This window comes from Anomaloglossus baeobatrachus, chromosome 8, assembly GCF_048569485.1.
Source record: "Anomaloglossus baeobatrachus isolate aAnoBae1 chromosome 8, aAnoBae1.hap1, whole genome shotgun sequence".
Classification (NCBI taxonomy): domain Eukaryota; kingdom Metazoa; phylum Chordata; class Amphibia; order Anura; family Aromobatidae; genus Anomaloglossus; species Anomaloglossus baeobatrachus.
The window spans coordinates 10377205-10395697 of record NC_134360.1 but is presented as its reverse complement, the minus strand read 5'-3'; the positions used below and the strand labels follow the sequence as shown (position 1 = coordinate 10395697).

The window sequence follows — 18493 nt, the reverse complement described above, 5'->3', positions numbered from 1 at the left end:
TTAGTTGCGTTGAGCTATATTGTTCTTGGTTTATTGCAAAGAGCAAAACATTTGAAACCTAATTTGCAATAGGGGGGTGGAATAATTTTGATTGCAATTGCATTTTCCATCCAGCAAAATGCCTTATTTATCATGACGGTGTGAATCTGGCCGCAGCCTGTCTCCTGCCCATCATCATCTCTCCTGTAAGAACAGACTGGTGATAAACTGAATGCTTATTACCAACCAAACACAAAACTGAGGCAGGAGCTGACAGTTTAACCTTTTCCTGTTCAGCCTGCCTGCTGCCTATGCAGTGTGATAAATGATGCCCTTTCCTCATGTGTAATGAGAGCAGAAGAAGAAGTGGCATCTCCATCTGTAAAATCACAATCTCCTTTCTCAGATGAGGAATGTTTGATTTCCACCCTGAGTCCCAGAGGAGAGGTGCAATGCGCCCAAGTGTCTGCAGAGGGCGCCCGCGAGCACCAGCTTCTGCAGCACATATAACACTGTGCACTCTCAATGCTGCTACAGACACACATATAAGCAAATATTTCACTCCTCAACTGTTCTGTCCATCTCAGATTAGAGATTAATGAGTTTGCAGGATCTGGGCCAGCCTGTCCCTGCAGTCATTATGTGTGCAGCAAGATTGATGCCTCATTAACCTCTTCCAGGGATCTCCAGGATTCTCACCTGCTCCAGAGGTTTCCTTCCTGCTATTGAGGACAGAACAGAAAGCATGCAGTCTGCCACAGCCTCAGTCCTGGATCTCTCAAGAACTGTCCTGATCACAGAGGAGAAGAGCAACTTGTACAACAGCACAGGTAAGGCTCATGTGTGTCTGCTCTGTCACCTGGGGCTGAGCCCTGCACATATGGTGCAAGTGCACTCCAGCCCAGCATGTAATGCAATAATATAGAAAGAATATATTCTCCAGCCCAGCATGTAATGCAATAATATAGAAAGAATACATACTCCAGCCCAGCATGTAATGCAATAATATAGAAAGAATATATACTCCAGCCCAGCATGCAATGCAATAACATAGAAAATATACTCCAGCCCAGCATGTAATGCAATAATATAGAAAGAAAATATACTCCAGCCCAGCATGTAATGCAATAATATAGAAAGAATATATACTCCAGCCCAGCATGTAATGCAATAATATAGAAAGAATATATACTCCAGCCCAGCATGTAATGCAATAATATAGAAAGAATATATACTCCAGCCCCAGCATGTAGTGCAAGAATATAGACAGAAAATATACTCCAGCCCCAGCATGTAGTGCAAGAATATACAAAGAAAATATACTCCAGCCCCAGCATGTAGTGCAAGAATATACAAAGAAAATATACTCCAGCCCCAGCATGCAGTGCAAGAATATACAAAGAAAATATACTCCAGCCCCAGCATGTAGTGCAAGAATATACAAAGAAAATATACTCCAGCCCCAGCATGTAGTGCAAGAATATACAAAGAAAATATACTCCAGCCCCAGCATGTAGTGCAAGAATATACAAAGAAAATATACTCCAGCCCCAGCATGTAGTGCAAGAATATACAAAGAAAATATACTCCAGCCCCAGCATGTAGTGCAAGAATATACAAAGAAAATATACTCCAGCCCCAGCATGTAGTGCAAGAATATACAAAGAAAATATACTCCAGCCCCAGCATGTAGTGCAAGAATATAGAAAGAGAATATACTCCAGCCCAGTATGTAGTGCAAGAATATAGACAGAAAATATACTCCAGCCCAGTATGTAGTGCAAGAATATAGACAGAAAATATACTCCAGCCCAGTATGTAGTGCAAGAATATAGACAGAAAATATACTCCAGCCCAGTATGTAGTGCAAGAATATAGACAGAAAATATACTCCAGCCCCAGCATGTAATGCAAGAATATAGAAAGAAAATATACTCCAGCCCAGCATGTAGTGCAAGAATATAGACAGAAAATATACTCCAGCCCAGCATGTAGTGCAAGAATATAGACAGAAAATATACTCCAGCCCAGCATGTAGTGCAAGAATATAGACAGAAAATATACTCCAGCCCCAGCATGTAATGCAAGAATATAGAAAGAAAATATACTCCAGCCCAGCATGTAGTGCAAGAATATAGAAAGAAAATATACTCCAGCCCAGCATGTAGTGCAATAATATACAAAAAAAATATACTCCAGCCCAGCATGTAGTGCAATGATCTAGAATAGAAAGAAAATATACTCCAGCCCCAGCATGTAATGCAATAATATACAAAGAAAATATACTTCAGCCCAGCATGTAGTGCAATAATATAGAGTAGAAAGTAAATATGCCCCAGAATCTAATTTACAGTAGAAAGAGAATATATTCCAGCATGTAGTGTAATAATCTAGAAAGAATATACTCCAGCCCAGCATGTAGTCTGTAGTACAATAATATAGAAAATATACTCCAGCCCCAGCATGTAGTACAATAGTATAGAATAGACATTGACTTGATGTAGCATTATTGTAACCAGTTTGAAGTCTGTGGTCACAGGATCAACAAACCTAGAAATTGTTTTGAAAAATGTATCAGTTTTGTTTTCAAAATATAGATGTTTCTGAAAGGCGTTTGCCCCACATCACCTTTTCTGCTTCCCCTGCTGCTGCTGGTTCTGCCTATTATAGGGGTCCCCTCCTTCCCTATCAGTGTGGTTTTCATTCAGGAGCCCACTAAAATAAATGATTTATTAAAACAGGTAACTTACAATGATAAGCTTTCTTTCCTGTGAGGCCCGGGATCTGTTTGGTTTGGGTCACACACTGCGGATGTTCTATATAAAATCTTTGCATGTTTTCTACATTAATTCCTGCGTTTTTGTTCTTTTTTTTTGTTGTTTTGGAAATGCATAAAAAATGCTACAAAATGGTTTATCCTCACGATTTAGGGTCCTAATTGACCAAAAAAATAAATTCTATATATACTTGCACTTAATTTGGCACGCAAAAAATGTCAAGTGGATGAGATTACGTAAAAGCTCATCCACTTTTGTGTAAAACACTGCACATTTTACATGTGGAATTCTGCACGTAAAATCCACACCAAATGCTCAGTGTGAACACAGCCTAAGTGATGTCTTGTCATCTAGGTTTGTGGTGACCTGACATATTAGAAGTTGGTTGAGTGACTGCTGAAAGGGAACCTGTCACCTGAAATTTCGCTATTAGGCCAGTTTCACACATCCTTCTTTTTGCCGGTTTCGCGGATCCGGCGCGTTCCCGTACAGTGAATACAGTACAATGACAGTGCTGTAACTTCCGGGTCACATGCGCCGGTCACATGACAGCACGTGACTGGCGCTTGTTGTGCTGTCATTGTACTGTATTCACTGTATGGGAGCGCGCCGGATCCGCGAAACCGGCAAAAAGAAGGATGTGTGAAACTGGCCTTAAACTAAAAGAATCCCCTTCTGCAGCTCCTGGGCTGCATTCTAGAAAGGTTCCTCTTGCTACTGGCCCCCCTTTCAGACCTAAATAAACACTTTATAATATCTTACCTTTTGGTATGCTAATGATGTTTTATGGTCACGGGGGCGGGCTGTATTGCGTCCGTTATTCCCCCCCTCCTGCCGCTGTTCGCCGTCCCCCAGTGTTGATTGACAGATGACGCCGGCACTATTCAGTGCTCCTGAAGTCTGGTTCATGCCCAGAGGCAGTATCGCAGGACTGAGCACAGTTCAAATTGTCCTTCAAGTACCCGCCCATAATCTCACGCCTGCGCAATACGATCACCGGTGCGCGCAATTTGAACTGTGCTCAGCCCCGCGATACTGCCACTGGGCATGCGCCAGACTTCAGGAGCACTGAATAGCGGCGGCGTCATCTGTCAATCAACACTGGGGGAGGGCAAACAGCGGCAGGTGGGGGGAATAACGGATGCAATACAGCCCGCCCCCGTGACCATAAAACCTCATTAGCATACCAAAAGGTAAGATTTTATAAAGTGTTTAGGTCTGAAAGGGGGGCCAAGTAGCAAGAGGAACCTTTCTAGAACGCAGCCCAGGAGCTGCAGAAGGGGATTCTTTTAGTTTATTAGCAAAATTTCAGGTGACAGGTTCCCTTGAATGAACGTTCATCTGATATTCATACATGTTCAATTACACATTAGATAGAGGTCAGACAATGGATAGTTCAGCCGGCAGTGATCTCCTCCATACAGGGCTCCGCCATGCTCTCCTGTGTTGTCTTTTATAGAGCCGCTGCCAGGATCATCTGGCAGTGACTTATCTCAGTGCCCTGCAATTGAATTCCGGTCGCCCGATCCTTATGACCCTGACATTAGATGTTTTGGGAATCCGGTTGAAATCAACGAGTTCGGACGACTTATCTAATGTATAATGACATTTAATATAGAAGGGGCACAAGATCTTTCCTGGAACTATTGTTTGTGTAACTGCGCAAACAATTCTAACATAACATCGATGGGGATATAATGATAAAATGATCATTCAATGTTGAATTCCACCCAGTAAATGTATTCCTGTTGAAATTGTCCATTTTGGCCAAATTCAGGGACAAAGGAGACAGACTGAATTTGGATCACCCTCTTAAGTTTGCACCCATGATGTATATTGGGTGATTTGACCATTTATTCAGTTATTTAACATTAATATCCCATCATTAAACCCTCATCTGCTTTGATATCTTTTCCTGGGAGACTCCTCGCTGATGCAGTGTAACTACCTTGTGTCTTGTTGCTGAGCTCAGTCTCGTCACAGTGTGTCCTGTTCTATGACGCTTTCTTCCTCAACCTCACCTTTTGTAGCAGGGTTTTGCTGTTCCTCACCCAGTTTTAGGCCTCCCACACAGCTGTTTCAGTCAATGACTGTGTTTCATCTTACATTTGAATATGTTCATTCTCACCTGTTTGGTGTAATTAGTTCCTCATATGCCTGACTAATCCCAGGAAATCCCTGACTTTGTGCAGCGTATCTACAATAATTGATGCTGTTTTGTTTTGACAGTAAAGTGCGGTCACAACAAATAATGTGATTGAGATTTTTTTTTTTCTTTTTTGTTCATATACTTTGTATTTTGTTAATTGGTTAAAAATAAATGATTAACACTATTTTTTAAAGCATTATTACTCGGCAGCATTTCTTCTCACACCTGCCTAAAACGTCTGCACAGCACTGTATGTGCCAGATATGACAAAACCAAAAATCACCTCTGGAATTAGAATTAAAGGGTCATCCGCAAGATTCGTTATTCCCTTACTAATAGATGGGGGTCTGACCACTGGGACCCCCACCAGTCTTGTCAATGGGGTGTGGGGATCTTGGCTGCATTTGAAGTAGGAACAGGAGGCAATTTAAATAAAACGTCCGGGCTGGTTTATTAAAACGCCACAAAGTATACCAGCAACATAGAAAATAAAGGGCAGGAAAACAGTGCAGGAAAACAGGATACATATTCCAAACCACAGCACTTCAGTGATGTCCTAGCATGGAGACTTCACATAGGAGGCCTTCTCACCTCCACGCACAGACCCCTAATGATACACCTGGACTTTCTTATGTCCATCATACCACGCCCTGGGGTGGGGTAGGTGAGCAGTCAGTTCCACCCATCTGTCTACTCATAAACTCAGCACTGCTGCACCCTATTAACAGTCTCAGTACTTTCTGTGTTTGGAGCTTGCTTCTGGGCTTACATCACTGAGGATAACCGCCTCTGTGATACATATCTCCCATCCAAACAGTCTCAGTATTGTGTGTTGGAGCTTGCTTCCGGCCTTACATCACTGAGGATAACCACATATGTGATACATACCTCCCATCCAAACAGTCTCAGTATTGTGTGTTGGAGCTTGCTTCCGGCCCTACATCACTGAGGATAACCACATATGTGATACATACCTCCCATCCATGATGTGTCCAGTGGCAATCTTACAGGGGCTAAAAAAATCAAAAATTGAGATCTCATTAATTACCCATTAATGCAGAGCGTCGCTAATGTGTCCCACTACCAAAGAAACCCATCCATCGCGCGTTTCGCATCGCACATCTCAGCTTCCTCTGGGCGCCCATGTATTTATTCAGTCTGGCCTATGTACCCTTGCTATTTATAACAATATGAGCGTGCTTCTCTGTCCCACATACCTTTTGGCTGTTTTCCCTATTATAGCACTTTTTAACCCTTATGTCTGTTTTATAATATATGTGATTATGTCATTTTTGTATGAATAAAATTCTTTATTGCCCTGCAAAAGCTCCTGGTTTTTCTGGTTTCTCATACTGTTATGGAGTGGTTTATCCTGAAATAATATTTCAGATGTGTATTTTGCTCAAATATATAATATTCAGTACTGTGTGTGTTGGAGCTTGCTTCCAGCCTTACATCACTGAGGATAACCACCTTTGTGATACATACCTCCCATCCATGTTCCGTCCAGTGGCAATCTTACCGGGGCTAAAAAAACAAGAATTGAGATCTGAAGCGCTCCATATTAACTGCCGCAGAGGTGCGCATCCTCGATCTCTGCTCCATTCATTGTCTATGGGACTGCTGGAACTGGGTGACTCCCATAGACAATGAATGGAGTAGAGGTTGAACATGCGCTCATCTGCTCCATGGAGCTGGGTTCCAGGTCGCCATTCTCCGGACCACTGACTGATCGATAAGGATTGGTGCTAACTTACTATCTTGGGTAATGCAAAATTAAATGTTTTTCTCTTTTTCCACCCGACCCCAGTTGGTTGTCAGCTTTCATTAGACGAGTATATGTGAATTGATGAACTTTTGATTTCATTAATACAAACCTTTTAACAAACTATTGATCAGTTTAGTGTTTCTGCCCATTTTTTATTTGTATCGGTGGCGTCACATCGTCGCTGTAATCCCTCATTAAAGGCATCTAAGTGTACTGAGGGTGTTAAAAATGAGGCCATAAGCTTTTAATGCCGCGCCAGTCTCTCCGTTACTTGTACAGAACACATTTACTTGGAAGCTTAAAGTCTAAAACTGTTCAGGAATTCCCATTCTTCTGAGTAATTAAATCCTTTTTTCTGCGGTCCCAGAAGTCCGCGCTCCAGAAGCCTCGTTAGAGGAGAGTTTGACTCAGAAATAGGGAAAGTGATCTATTTCCCCTGCGGGGCTGATATGATCTATTTCATGGGCCCTTCTGACAGCTCAGTTCCAGTCTTTTAAATAACAATACAATGAGGACGAGTCAGAGATACTCTCCGCCGGTAATTAAGCCGTGCTTCTCCGAGCCAAGGTTAATCTCCTGCTGGATAATTTGTATTGAACAATTTGGGCCGAGTCATCTAATCAGCAAGAAAAGTCATTGACAAGAAGGATGGTTTAAGAAATTGACCTATTGTCTGTCTATGTTACACAAATTCATAGTAGCGAACCTTCCACATCCGGCTATAAACCGGCAATGACCACCCTAGACCACTAAGAAACACAACTTTTATCAAAAGTGCCTACAAGTTCCCGTATCAAGCAATCGGAGTGCAGCGCTCATATTTTTAACCTTTTTCATGTTCAGTCTCGCCTGAGGCTGGGAACTGAGCCCGCACCACACACCGCTGTGTAATACAACCAGCAAGCTCCCATCTCTGCTGTTAAATGCCGCCATCAGTTGCTGACAGCGCCATTTAAGTGGCATGATTGTGTAATGCAATTGTGATGACTGTCACTAGGTGGCGCTGGACATACTTGCATGCAGTAAATGGAGAGGTAGTCAGACAGACCGAGATCATAAATCAGGAGTGCACACAGTACACGGGGGAGGGGTGGCAGAGACAAGGTCAAGGTACAAGCCGAAGGTCAGGGTTACAGGAGAGTACATATAAGATAACGTGTAATGGAAGGCGGATCCCGGCACATAGACGTCCAAAATTTCAGAAGTGTATATAAAACTTCATATTTATTAATATAAGATGACGTGGTCAGGAGGGAGTCTAAGGTCAAAAGCCGGGAAGTCACAACAGAAACGAAGGAACAGGTAGAGACGGGTCAACAACAGTCCGGAGTCGACAAGCCAAGATCTGAACACTGAGCACCTCAGGAGCCAACAGCACAACTGTAACCAGGAAGTACAACTGGCGGCGTCCTGAGCTAACACGCTCCTTAATGAAGCAGAGCAATCACCGGGAACAAGAAGCATCTGTGAGAGCACCTCCAAGGACCAACATGAAACCCAATGCTGAAAAACCATCAGCAGAGCATTCATCCTGCAAAATGCTCTGCACCATAAGTAATACCGTGTTTTTCCAAAAATAAGCCCTCCCCCAAAAATAAGCCATAGCAGGGATTTTCGGCATTTTTGGAGCAAGGCTTAAATATAAGCCCTCCCCCGAAAATAAGCCCTAGTCACGGTTCAATAATGAAGTGTCCATGCAGCTAAAAAAGATACTGCAGGACACTTCATTATAGACAGCGGGCACGCCACAATCACACCAGACGCCGAGCAGAGGACCTGCAGTGATCACACCCGATCGCACATACAAACATCAGTGCATTTTTTTGGGAGGCAAAAAAAAGTATGACAGTATCTTTTTTTTGGAAAAACACGGTATATACCGGCTCTACAGGAGAGCATGGCAGAACAATACAGAATGTTCTGCACATAGGAATCGTGACGGCAATCATCCTGGTGCCATCACCCTCCCCCCGATTTCTTCTCATGGCAGCCGATGACCACCCGTGCTGACTACTATACAGGCACCAGATGAGAGGAGTCTGTGGTTTTAGCTTTTAGTTGCATCATGAAACCTCATTTTATCACTGTACACCCAGGTCACAGGGCAAACAAGCGTCAAGTGTCCCCCACCACGGGTCTACTTCTCAGCTTTCCATGGGATCGTGATCTTTTCTGTGGTTGGGTCTTCCTATTACGTAACATCCAGGGTCCCCTGACCTTCACTAATTACAACGATGAAACCAATGGTCACTACTGTGGGCTCACTAGTCATTATACAGGAAGAACGGTATGAATAGAGCCACAGATCCAGCTATTATAGAATTATATAGGGGAAACACACAAAAAGTGAATTTCAGCTGTAAAATTAGATAAAAAATGTGACTAATCTGTGATTCTTCATCGCAAGCAATGTTACATAAGGTCTCAGTAACTGTAATGTACGGGGTCTTCCGTAAATTGGTTTAGATCCTTAAGGCCCCATAAATATCGAAAAGACCCGCTGATTTCTGCAGGACCAGCCGACTAGCTGATGTGTATGGGGGCTGCCCAGCTGTCCCCCAACAGAAGGTGTAGAGGAGAGAAGGATAGGACACACGATTTAGAGTTGAGCGGATAGTGAAAAATCCGGGTCCAGCGGGTTTAGAAAGGAGTCTGGATCCGATCCGGATTTTGGCCCCATATATGTCAATGGGAATTGGAACCGCAGGGAGAGAGAGAGAGAGAGAAGAAAAAAAAAAAAACTGATCCAGATCGTGTACCCACAATCCCGTGTCTGGGTCGGACTCGGATCTGACGCTCAAACCTTGCGGATCCGGATTTTGCCGATCCGGGTCCGCTCAGCACTACACCCGATTCCTTTTGTTTCCTGGGCAGATGAGCCGCTGCCAGAGGTTTTTGGCAGAGGCTTTCTGCTCACTCCCTGCTACAAACACACAAGCTCTTGGCTGCATTGAAGGCACGGGCATACTCTTTGTTTTTGGTTTATTTTTTACTAGCAATCTACTTTGAAAACAAGCGTGTGAATTGTTGCCCTTTGAGTTGTGACTATGAAGACCTCGTATATCTAATTGTGCGTTACTGGAGGTAACCGTCCGCATCATCCGGTCTCGCTCTTTGTAACTCATTGTAATAACTAACAAGTCACATTAACTGCCTCTGAAACAACAAGTCAGGAATTACTTTCTGATGCTTCTGCTTTTTGCACTTTATTTCCATGTTTCAAGTCTAAATTAATTAACCCCTTGTTGTCTATTTGCAGCTATATAATATGCCAAACATCTTTTTAAAATATATAATATAACTATTTCCAATTATTTTTTTTGCACCAATACATCTATAATAAAAAATTTAAATATCTTTGAAAATCTTTTAAACAGCCAGCGCCCAGGTCTTTTGGTTTCTTCCATGTTGCCATAATAGACTACAAAGTGTCTGATTCTCCAGACTTGCTCCCTTCCATCTGTCCAGACATTATTGCTACCATTAGTCCTGTACACTTTTATAAAACTGCCTTCCATGATGCATAAAGATGTAATGAGGAAGGTAAATGGCTAATAGAGGAGGGCTAATAGCCTTATACTAAAGCTCCAGAAGCAAGGACTAGGGGACACAATATGCAACTGGGTAAGGAATTGGCTAAAAGATAGGAAACAAAGAGTAGTCATAAATGGAACATTCTCTAAATGGGCTATAGTCAGCAGTGGGGACCGCAGGGATCTGTACTGGGAGCAGTGGGGGCCGCAGGGATCTGTACTGGGAGCAGTGGGGTGCCGCAGGGATCTGTGCTTGGACCGATTCTTTTTAATCTCTTTATTAATGACCTTGTGGATGGGATTAATAGTAAAGTGTCAGTCTTTGCCGATGACACCAAACTATGTAGGATATTAAAAACTGACCTGGATAGTCCATTATTACAAAAAGATCTGGATAAGATGTCAGAATGGGCAGATACTTGGCAAATGAGATTTAATGTTGATAAATGTAAAGTAATGCACCTAGGACGGAGTAATCCTATAGCTGCGTATACATTAAATGGAAGTAAACTCGGGACTACAGAACAGGAGAAGGACTTGGGTATTCTCATTACAAATAAGCTGAGCAGCAACACTCAATGTCAAGCAGCAGCTGCTAAAGCAAACAAGATTCTAGGGTGTATAAAAAGAGAGATTAGATCCCGTGATCCCAACGTATTGTTACCCCTCTATAAATCACTTGTAAGGCCACATCTGGAATACGGGATCCAGTTTTGGGCTCCACATTTTAAAAAGGACATTCAGAAGTTAGTTCAAAGGCGGGCAACTAGACTATTACAAGGAATGGAGGCCGCCCGTATGATGAGTAATGGAGGCCGCCCGTATGATGAGTAATGGAGGCCGCCCGTATGATGAGTAATGGAGGCCGCCCGTATGATGAGTAATGGAGGCCGCCCGTATGATGAGTAATGGAGGCCGCCCGTATGATGAGTAATGGAGGCCGCCCGTATGATGAGTAATGGAGGCCGCCCGTATGATGACAGGTTGAAAAGTTAGATATGTTTAGCTTAGAAAAAGACGTCTCAGAGGAGATCTCATTTATATGTATAAATACATGTGTGGTCAATATAAAGGACTGGCACATGACTTATTTCTTCCAAAGACAGTACTAAGGACCAGAGGGCACTCACTGCGAGTGGAAGAAAAGCGATTCCTGCAGCTGAATAGGAAAGGGTTCTTTACAGTTAGAGCGTCAGACTGTGGAATGCCACCACAAGAGGTAGTAATGGCAGATACTAGAACAGCTTTATATCAGGGCGGATGATTTCCTCAGTACACAACATTGTGGGTTATAAATGACTTAGTGACTAAATGTAGAACTGGTGGAGGAAGGATGAACTAGATGGACCTAGGTCTTTTTTCAACCTAAGTAACTATGTAAGAACTGTCTGCATCCATGTAGGCTTGGCCATTACTTTTACTGGGGTCTACGTAAAGATTAAAGTGTAACTGTTCAGGATAAGATGATGTCTGCACATTAGGAACTGTAACACTATGTCTGCTCGCTCTATGAGTTGTTTGCCTCATTACCAGTGAGGAGGGCTCGACCTCTAATTTTCTTCGTCCTCTGAGCTAGTGGATGGAGACCCCCTACTATGATGTCTCCCTAGCACAGCACACACAGGTGGATTCATAGTCTTCTTTCTCTGTGTAGCAGCCCGCAGTATGGAAGCTATTATACAGCAGTACTGAGCTGTGTGACTCTCATTGTGACTCTCAGCTCTGGTCTCTCATTGTGCCGAGTGCTCCTCACTCCTCTCCGCATCTCTCTCTATAGAGCAATGGTTCCCTATTTTAGTCCTCACGCCCCCTCCCCCCTTTCCCCCCCCAACAGTTCAGCATTTCCTTAGTATTGCACAGGTGAGAGAACCTGCGGCAATTTCTGGTGCATTGATAGTTTAGGAAGGTATGAACGCCGGGCCATAGGGGCTTCGTATTGCTTCACAAGAGAGAATCTGTGTCCGTGTAGGACAACGGATGGGGTGCACAACATTTACTGGTTTCTTCAGGCTGGTGTCATCACCCTTTTACCATTCCCGTCGTAGACAAAATAGTAAAACATGTGACTGGAGTTCTCTTGCAAACCAAACTTGAACAGTTTATTCTTTTCACCGTTATAACAGATGTGGCCTCACTCCACCCGGTTCTGCTGTCACTGTATTTCGGGGTACTCTCACTCGACCTATCCCCGGTTTCTTGGATCTCGCCTGCGAGCTGCCGGACACCTGGGTCTCCATTCCCTCACTCTTCTTCTCACTGCTGTTTAGTACCACGACGTCTCTGAGCCCACCAGGGTGAGCCATAGGCTCCAGACCTTACGAGATTCCCTTACCAGCCCTTAATCCAAGACGTGCCTTTCCTCCTCGAACCCTCTGCAGAGGATTTTTTTCTGTTTGTGTTTATTTCTTTTCACTTACAGATTAGTAATGGGTGAATCTCCATAGATTCCTCTCATTACTAAACTAGGGCTTAGTAGCAGCTGTGAGTTGTGATTAACCCCTTATTACTCCAATTGCCACTGCACCAGGGCAATCCAGAAGAGCTGAGTAAAGTGCTGGGACTGTTACATCTAATGGATGTGGCAATTTTGAGCAGCTACAGGCTGCTATTTTTAGGCTGGGGGCCCAATAAGCATGGGTCCCCCCAGCCTGAGAATACCAGCTTTCAGGCTTTATCTTGTCTGGGAATCACAATTAGGGGGTGGGGACTGCACGCTGTGGTTTGTTTGTTTTTGGGGTTTTTTTATCCAAATTATTTATTTAAATTTAAAAAAAAGTAACATGCGGTTCCTTTTTTCATACACAGCCAAGAGAAGCGCACGGCTGGGGGCTGCAGCCTGTAGCTGTATGCTTTTATCTCTGCTGGTTATCATAACATGGGGGGACCCTATGCCAATTTTTTTAAATTTATTTTTACTGTACAATAGACCTGCCGACTGCGCCTGTGATTGTTCGCAGTCAGACGCTGTCACTCAGTGTGGGGGCGCGTTTGACTGTAACCAATCATAGATGCTAGTGGGTGGGGAAAGCAGTGAATATGTATGAATGTAATGAACGGCCCCAGAAGTGAATGAGCGGCCAGGAAGCAGTGTAGAGCCGCGCTGGAGCCTCGGAAAGTACAGCACGCTTGCTTTTATTTTTTTTCCTTTATTTTTAATTTACTTTTTAGGATTTCCTGAGTGTTTGGATCTGGATCAATACCTGGAATTCCCTGAGAAGCCCGGGCCCAGCACTTAGGTACCTTTGAACCCACGCGGGTCCGGACTTAAAGTCTGGGTCCTCCCATCACTACTTCTTACGCCATTCATTCTGTATGGTACTGCTGGAGAGATTGGTTAACTCCACCAGTCTCGTAACAATCAACTGGGGGTTCAACTGCTGGGACCCCCAATAATATGTAGAATAGACCTCTGAAGAGCTCCATTGGATGGAGCAGAGGTGGAGCACATGCAGGAGAATCACAGGGTGGCATCCAGGATTTAACTTTTGGCAAAACTCATCTTGGCCATCATTTATTCCTTACTTCCATGTTGTCACTTTACTGCCAATTTCTTCTTTTTAGTTTTGTGTAGATCGATCCGTGTTGGCTCCAGACCAGAGGATATAGTGTGAAACGAGTAAAGACTGACAATACAGTGAGCGCAGGAGCGGTCTGCAGAGCCGGGCGGCCGTGTGATGTCTTACAGATGCTTTGTCACTCTCGTGCCTGCGGTTTTAATCTAATATTCATTACGCTCTGCTGTCTTATCATATCAGGCTATTTATGCCGATATTATGTTATCTCAGAAATATTCATTGTTGGAGTTGGGTCAGGGAAGGAATGAGCTGGTGAAACATTACATTGCTAATTTTATTATGCTAAAATTGACCTTTTTTAGGTGGCGTGCATGAACGGTTTTATTCCAATTTATTGCTTCGGTTATGGCTTCTTCTTGGGTCTAAACTACGGGATGCTATAATAAAATGTGGAAAGTCCTTAGTCAGCATTTAAAGGGTTAGCAGAGTCACTGGCCAATGAATTGCTGCTAATCGGTTGTATCATCGTTTTGCGATTTCCGTCTTCTGTTGCTACATTGATATCTCCTTTTACATATTGCTTTTATTTCGGTGCCATTGCTCCATAGATGGTGAAAACGTCCATATGTTCTTCACTATGACTTTAAGATTTTCTAATCTATATGGTCATTAATGATTAGCGAGCATTAAAATCTTGGGTGCTCGGTACTCGATTCAAGCAGATCGGACCCCCGGCTGGGTTCAATTTAAGTATTGAGTTTATTGGAAGTCAATAGAATAATTTAGCATTTTTCCAGAAGACTCTTCCAGGGGGTCTGGGGGGGGCAGGAAAATCATTAAAATGGATGGAAACGATGCTCAAATGGAATGGGGAAGATGCCTGGATGCATTTCGAACTCCCAGGTCGCTGCTAGGAACTAAATACATAAATAATTAAAAAAAAATAAATGTGATGTCCCCCCTATATTGACAACCAGCCAAGGTAAAGCAGGCAGCTAGGGGCTGGTATTATTAGGCTGGAAAGGTCCATGGTTATTGGGCCCTTTCCAACCTAATAGCAGGCCCCAATCCATTAGATGGCAATTCTTGTGCTTCGCCTTGGCTCTTTCTGATTGCCCTGGTGAGGTGGCAATCAGCGTAATACTTTTGGGGTTAATGCCGGGTGTATAGTGTCAACTGGCATCAAGCCCTGGTGTTAGTAATGGAAAGGAGTCTATCAGACACCCCCATAACTAACCTAGTAAGTATAAATATAAACACACACATAAAAATATTTTATTTAAAAATATTAAACAATCCCTGACTCTTGCTCTGGTACCAAAGTAGTCCATTGAATCTGACATAGTCCACAAATGGGAACCTGAAAGACATAAAAAGAGAGTGCCTCATTCACCAATTTATTATTTAAAATAATCAGTGGGATTTTTTTTTTTTTTTTTTTTTATTACAACATAATTGTGTTTTTACCTGCACAGGGGGCCTGCGGTGGTATTATTGTTATTTGTATTATCTAATTTTATTTTACATTAAACTTTATAGGTAGATTTTAAAGGGAATCTGTCACCACTTTGACTTTCATAACTGTTAATATGGGTATACAGGGGACAGAATGCTGAAAAAAGTGATACATAGATGCCTCGTATAGAAGCCTTGCTGTGGATATATCCTCTTATCACTTTATGTAAATGAGCTCTTCCAGGCTATGGGTTTGATGCTGTCTGGAAGATAACTCCGCCTCCAGAGATTATTTAAATAAAATGGGTGTTGCCAGTGTGATGTGTGACGGACGCTCTCTGCTCTCACTGCAGAGCTGTGTGTGATTATACGGGCTCTTTTCCACTTGTGTACAGCTTGTGATGCAAGAGCATTGGAAGCGATATGCTAATGACCCTGTGCCGCGGTGTCAGCTGAGGGTCTTGTGACTGTGATCAGGAGCACTTTCTCCCCATCTCCCCTGCTGTCTGTCTAGGAGTGTGTCGCGGGCGGGGAAGGACACCGTTGCGCTGCGCTCGCTAACGCTCGGGTCTGGCGCTGCTGCGATGGCTGCTCTGTGGCTCGAGCGGTGGGCCGGATCCGAGGACTCGAGCGGCGCTCCTCGCCCGTGAGTGAAAGGGGGTAGTTTGGTTTGGGGATTTGGTCCGTGACGCCACCCACGGGTTGTGGTGAGGTTGGACACCACCGCTGCTGGTGACGGAGATCCCGGGAGCGATGGCAGGGAGCAGCTGGGATGTTGTTTTCCCCCTCCGTGGGTAGGGGTTGGTGGTCCCGGGGCCCGGTGAGGTGACGGGGAGGCAGGGTTGGCAAGGTGCAGGGTCGCCTGGACTGCGCAGCGCGGTGCCGGATGGCACGGTAGTACTCACTCAGCCACAAATGTACGCAAAGTCTCTGGTAAACCAAACGGCTGGATGGACGGGTCCCGCAGCCGGCTGCTGTGACTTCTCCCAGACGGTTGGTGGTGACTGCCTTTCCCTGCACCTTTTATGTATGTTCGGTCCCGATGGATTCCCACCGGTAACCCGCTCCCCAGCGTGTATATGTGCCGGAGGAGCCCTTTTGCCCGCATGCTCTGGCCGTTGGAACTCTAGCTGTGGCGGTAGCTGTATTTTTTTCTTTTTGCTGGTCGGACAGTTGCCTTCAATCGGGTCTTGGCTGTTAGGAAACCCCTCGGGTTCCAGTCACTAACGGATTTGACCTCTAATGGCGGCTCCAAGCCTGGTCGGGGTCCGCAGGCCCTGCCTGTGTGTTCTGGCTTCATTTCGCTCCCCAGTTCGGCACCGGCGGGCCACCGCCCGTCCCCGGTCCTACGGTTCCGCGTTGATCTGCCTCTCCTGCAGACGGCCACCACTTTCTGCCAACCTTGTTCTTAGTGCCCGGGCCACACACCCGGGCACGGTCAGTTTGCTCCTCCACTTCTCCTTCACTCCTCACTCCTTCCTCACTTCTCTAACTGTTCTGACTTCCTTTCCCACCTCCAGGACTGTGAACTCCTCTGTGGGTGGGGCCAACCGCCTGGCTCCACCCTACCTGGTGTGGACATCAGCCCCTGGAGGGAGGCAACAAGGATTTTGTGTCTGGCTGATGTGCCTGTCTCAGGGTGGGGGTGTATGTTGTAGTACCTGTGACGACCTGGCTAGTCCAGGGTGCCACACGTGCACCGCACTAACATGTTTCACACGCTCCCATAGGCTTGTATGGGGTGCGTGAGCTGAGACTCGCTGCAAAACGAAGCATGCTGCGATTGTACTGAGAGCCTGATTCGTGTTGAGAAATAACAGGAAAGAGGAAACTGGCTCATTGATTAACACTGGTGCGAGTGCAATCCGATTCTGCAGGTTCCTCTCTGCTTCAGCCTCCAGCTCAAAGGCAGACAGTGCTGCAACATTGTTTCAATGGAGCAGAGCTCAGGGAGCTGCAAGAAATGTGTTTGCAAGAAGTCAAATTTCGCAAGCGATGCCGGATGTGCGTCACAAAAAAAGTGACCCCGACGATGCATCGCACGATAGATCGTTTCGTGTAAAGCACCCTTAACAGTGTAAAAAGGTCAAAGTGGTGACAGATTCCCATTAATGTGCCAGTCTCATTTATATCATTATTTTTTGTACTGTGTTGGATGCAGAGCGTGACTTCAGCACGGCCATCCTGCCTAATACCACTAATGTTATTTCATAGTGCGCCCCCTTTTTTATACTCCTTTGTGTTGTGTGCAGTGACGGATCGCACTGCTCGATCTGCATCTGATGGAGGAGTCTGGGTTTAGTGATGGAGGTCGTTACCCCCTCACTGCATTGTGCCCGCTGAAAGTTTGTTGAGATGTATCCATCTTTAAAACAAAGGATTGGGATTCTTGAAAAACATCTGCCTAATGTCTGAAGAACAAATGTCTGTCTAACTACGAGTACACATTAGACTGTCACCAGTTCTTGAAATGGAAAGGTTTGGCTGACTTTATTATGTTGTATTTGACCATCTTTTGGCACACTTAGAGATATGAGGCTTATGAGATGGACATAAATATACAGTCATATATGAAAACGTTTGGGTACCCCTATTAATGTTAACCTTTTTTGTTTATAACAATTTGGGTTTTTGCTATTTCAGTTTCATATATCTAATAACTGATGGACTGAGTAATATTTCTGGATTGAAATGAGGTTTATTGTACTAACAGAAAATGTGCAATCCGCATTTAAACAAAATTTGACCGGTGCAAAAGTATGGGCACCTCAACATAAAAGTGACATTAATATTTTGTAGATCCTCCTTTTGCAGAAATCACAGCCTCTTGTGGCTTCCTGTAGCTTTTAATGAGATCCTGGATGAAGGTAGATTTGACCATTCCTGTTTACAAAACAATTCCAGTTCAGGTAAGTTTGATGGTCGCCGAGCATGGACAGCCGCTTCACATCATCCCACAGATTTTCAATGATATTCAGGTCTGGGGACTGGGATGGCCATTCCAGAACATTGTAATTGTTCCTCTGCATGAATGCCTGAGTAGATTTGGAGCGGTGTTTTGGATCATTGTCTTGCTGAAATATCCATCCCCTGCGTAACTTCAACTTCATCTCTGATTCTTGCACATTATTGTCAAGAATCTGCTGATACTGAGTTGGATCCATGCGACCCTCAAGTTTAACAAGATTCCCGGTGCCGGCATTGGCCACACAGCCCCAAAGCATGATGGAACCGCCACCAAATGTTACTGTGGGTAGCAAGTGCTTTTCTTGGAATGCCGTGTTTTTTTGCCTCCATGCATAACGCCTTTTTGTATG

General features: G+C 44.3%; 1 protein-coding gene across 1 annotated transcript in view; it reads left to right on the top strand.

The window, feature by feature from the left end:
- Nucleotides 1-490: 490 nt before the first annotated feature.
- Nucleotides 491-18493, top strand: part of SUSD3 (sushi domain containing 3) — an 83627-nt gene continuing 65624 nt past the window's right edge. The window contains exon 1 of the mRNA XM_075321299.1: nt 491-809. Coding sequence (XP_075177414.1) covers nt 725-809 — 85 coding nt within the window. The 5' untranslated portion in view covers nt 491-724. The remainder of the gene's footprint in view (nt 810-18493) is intronic.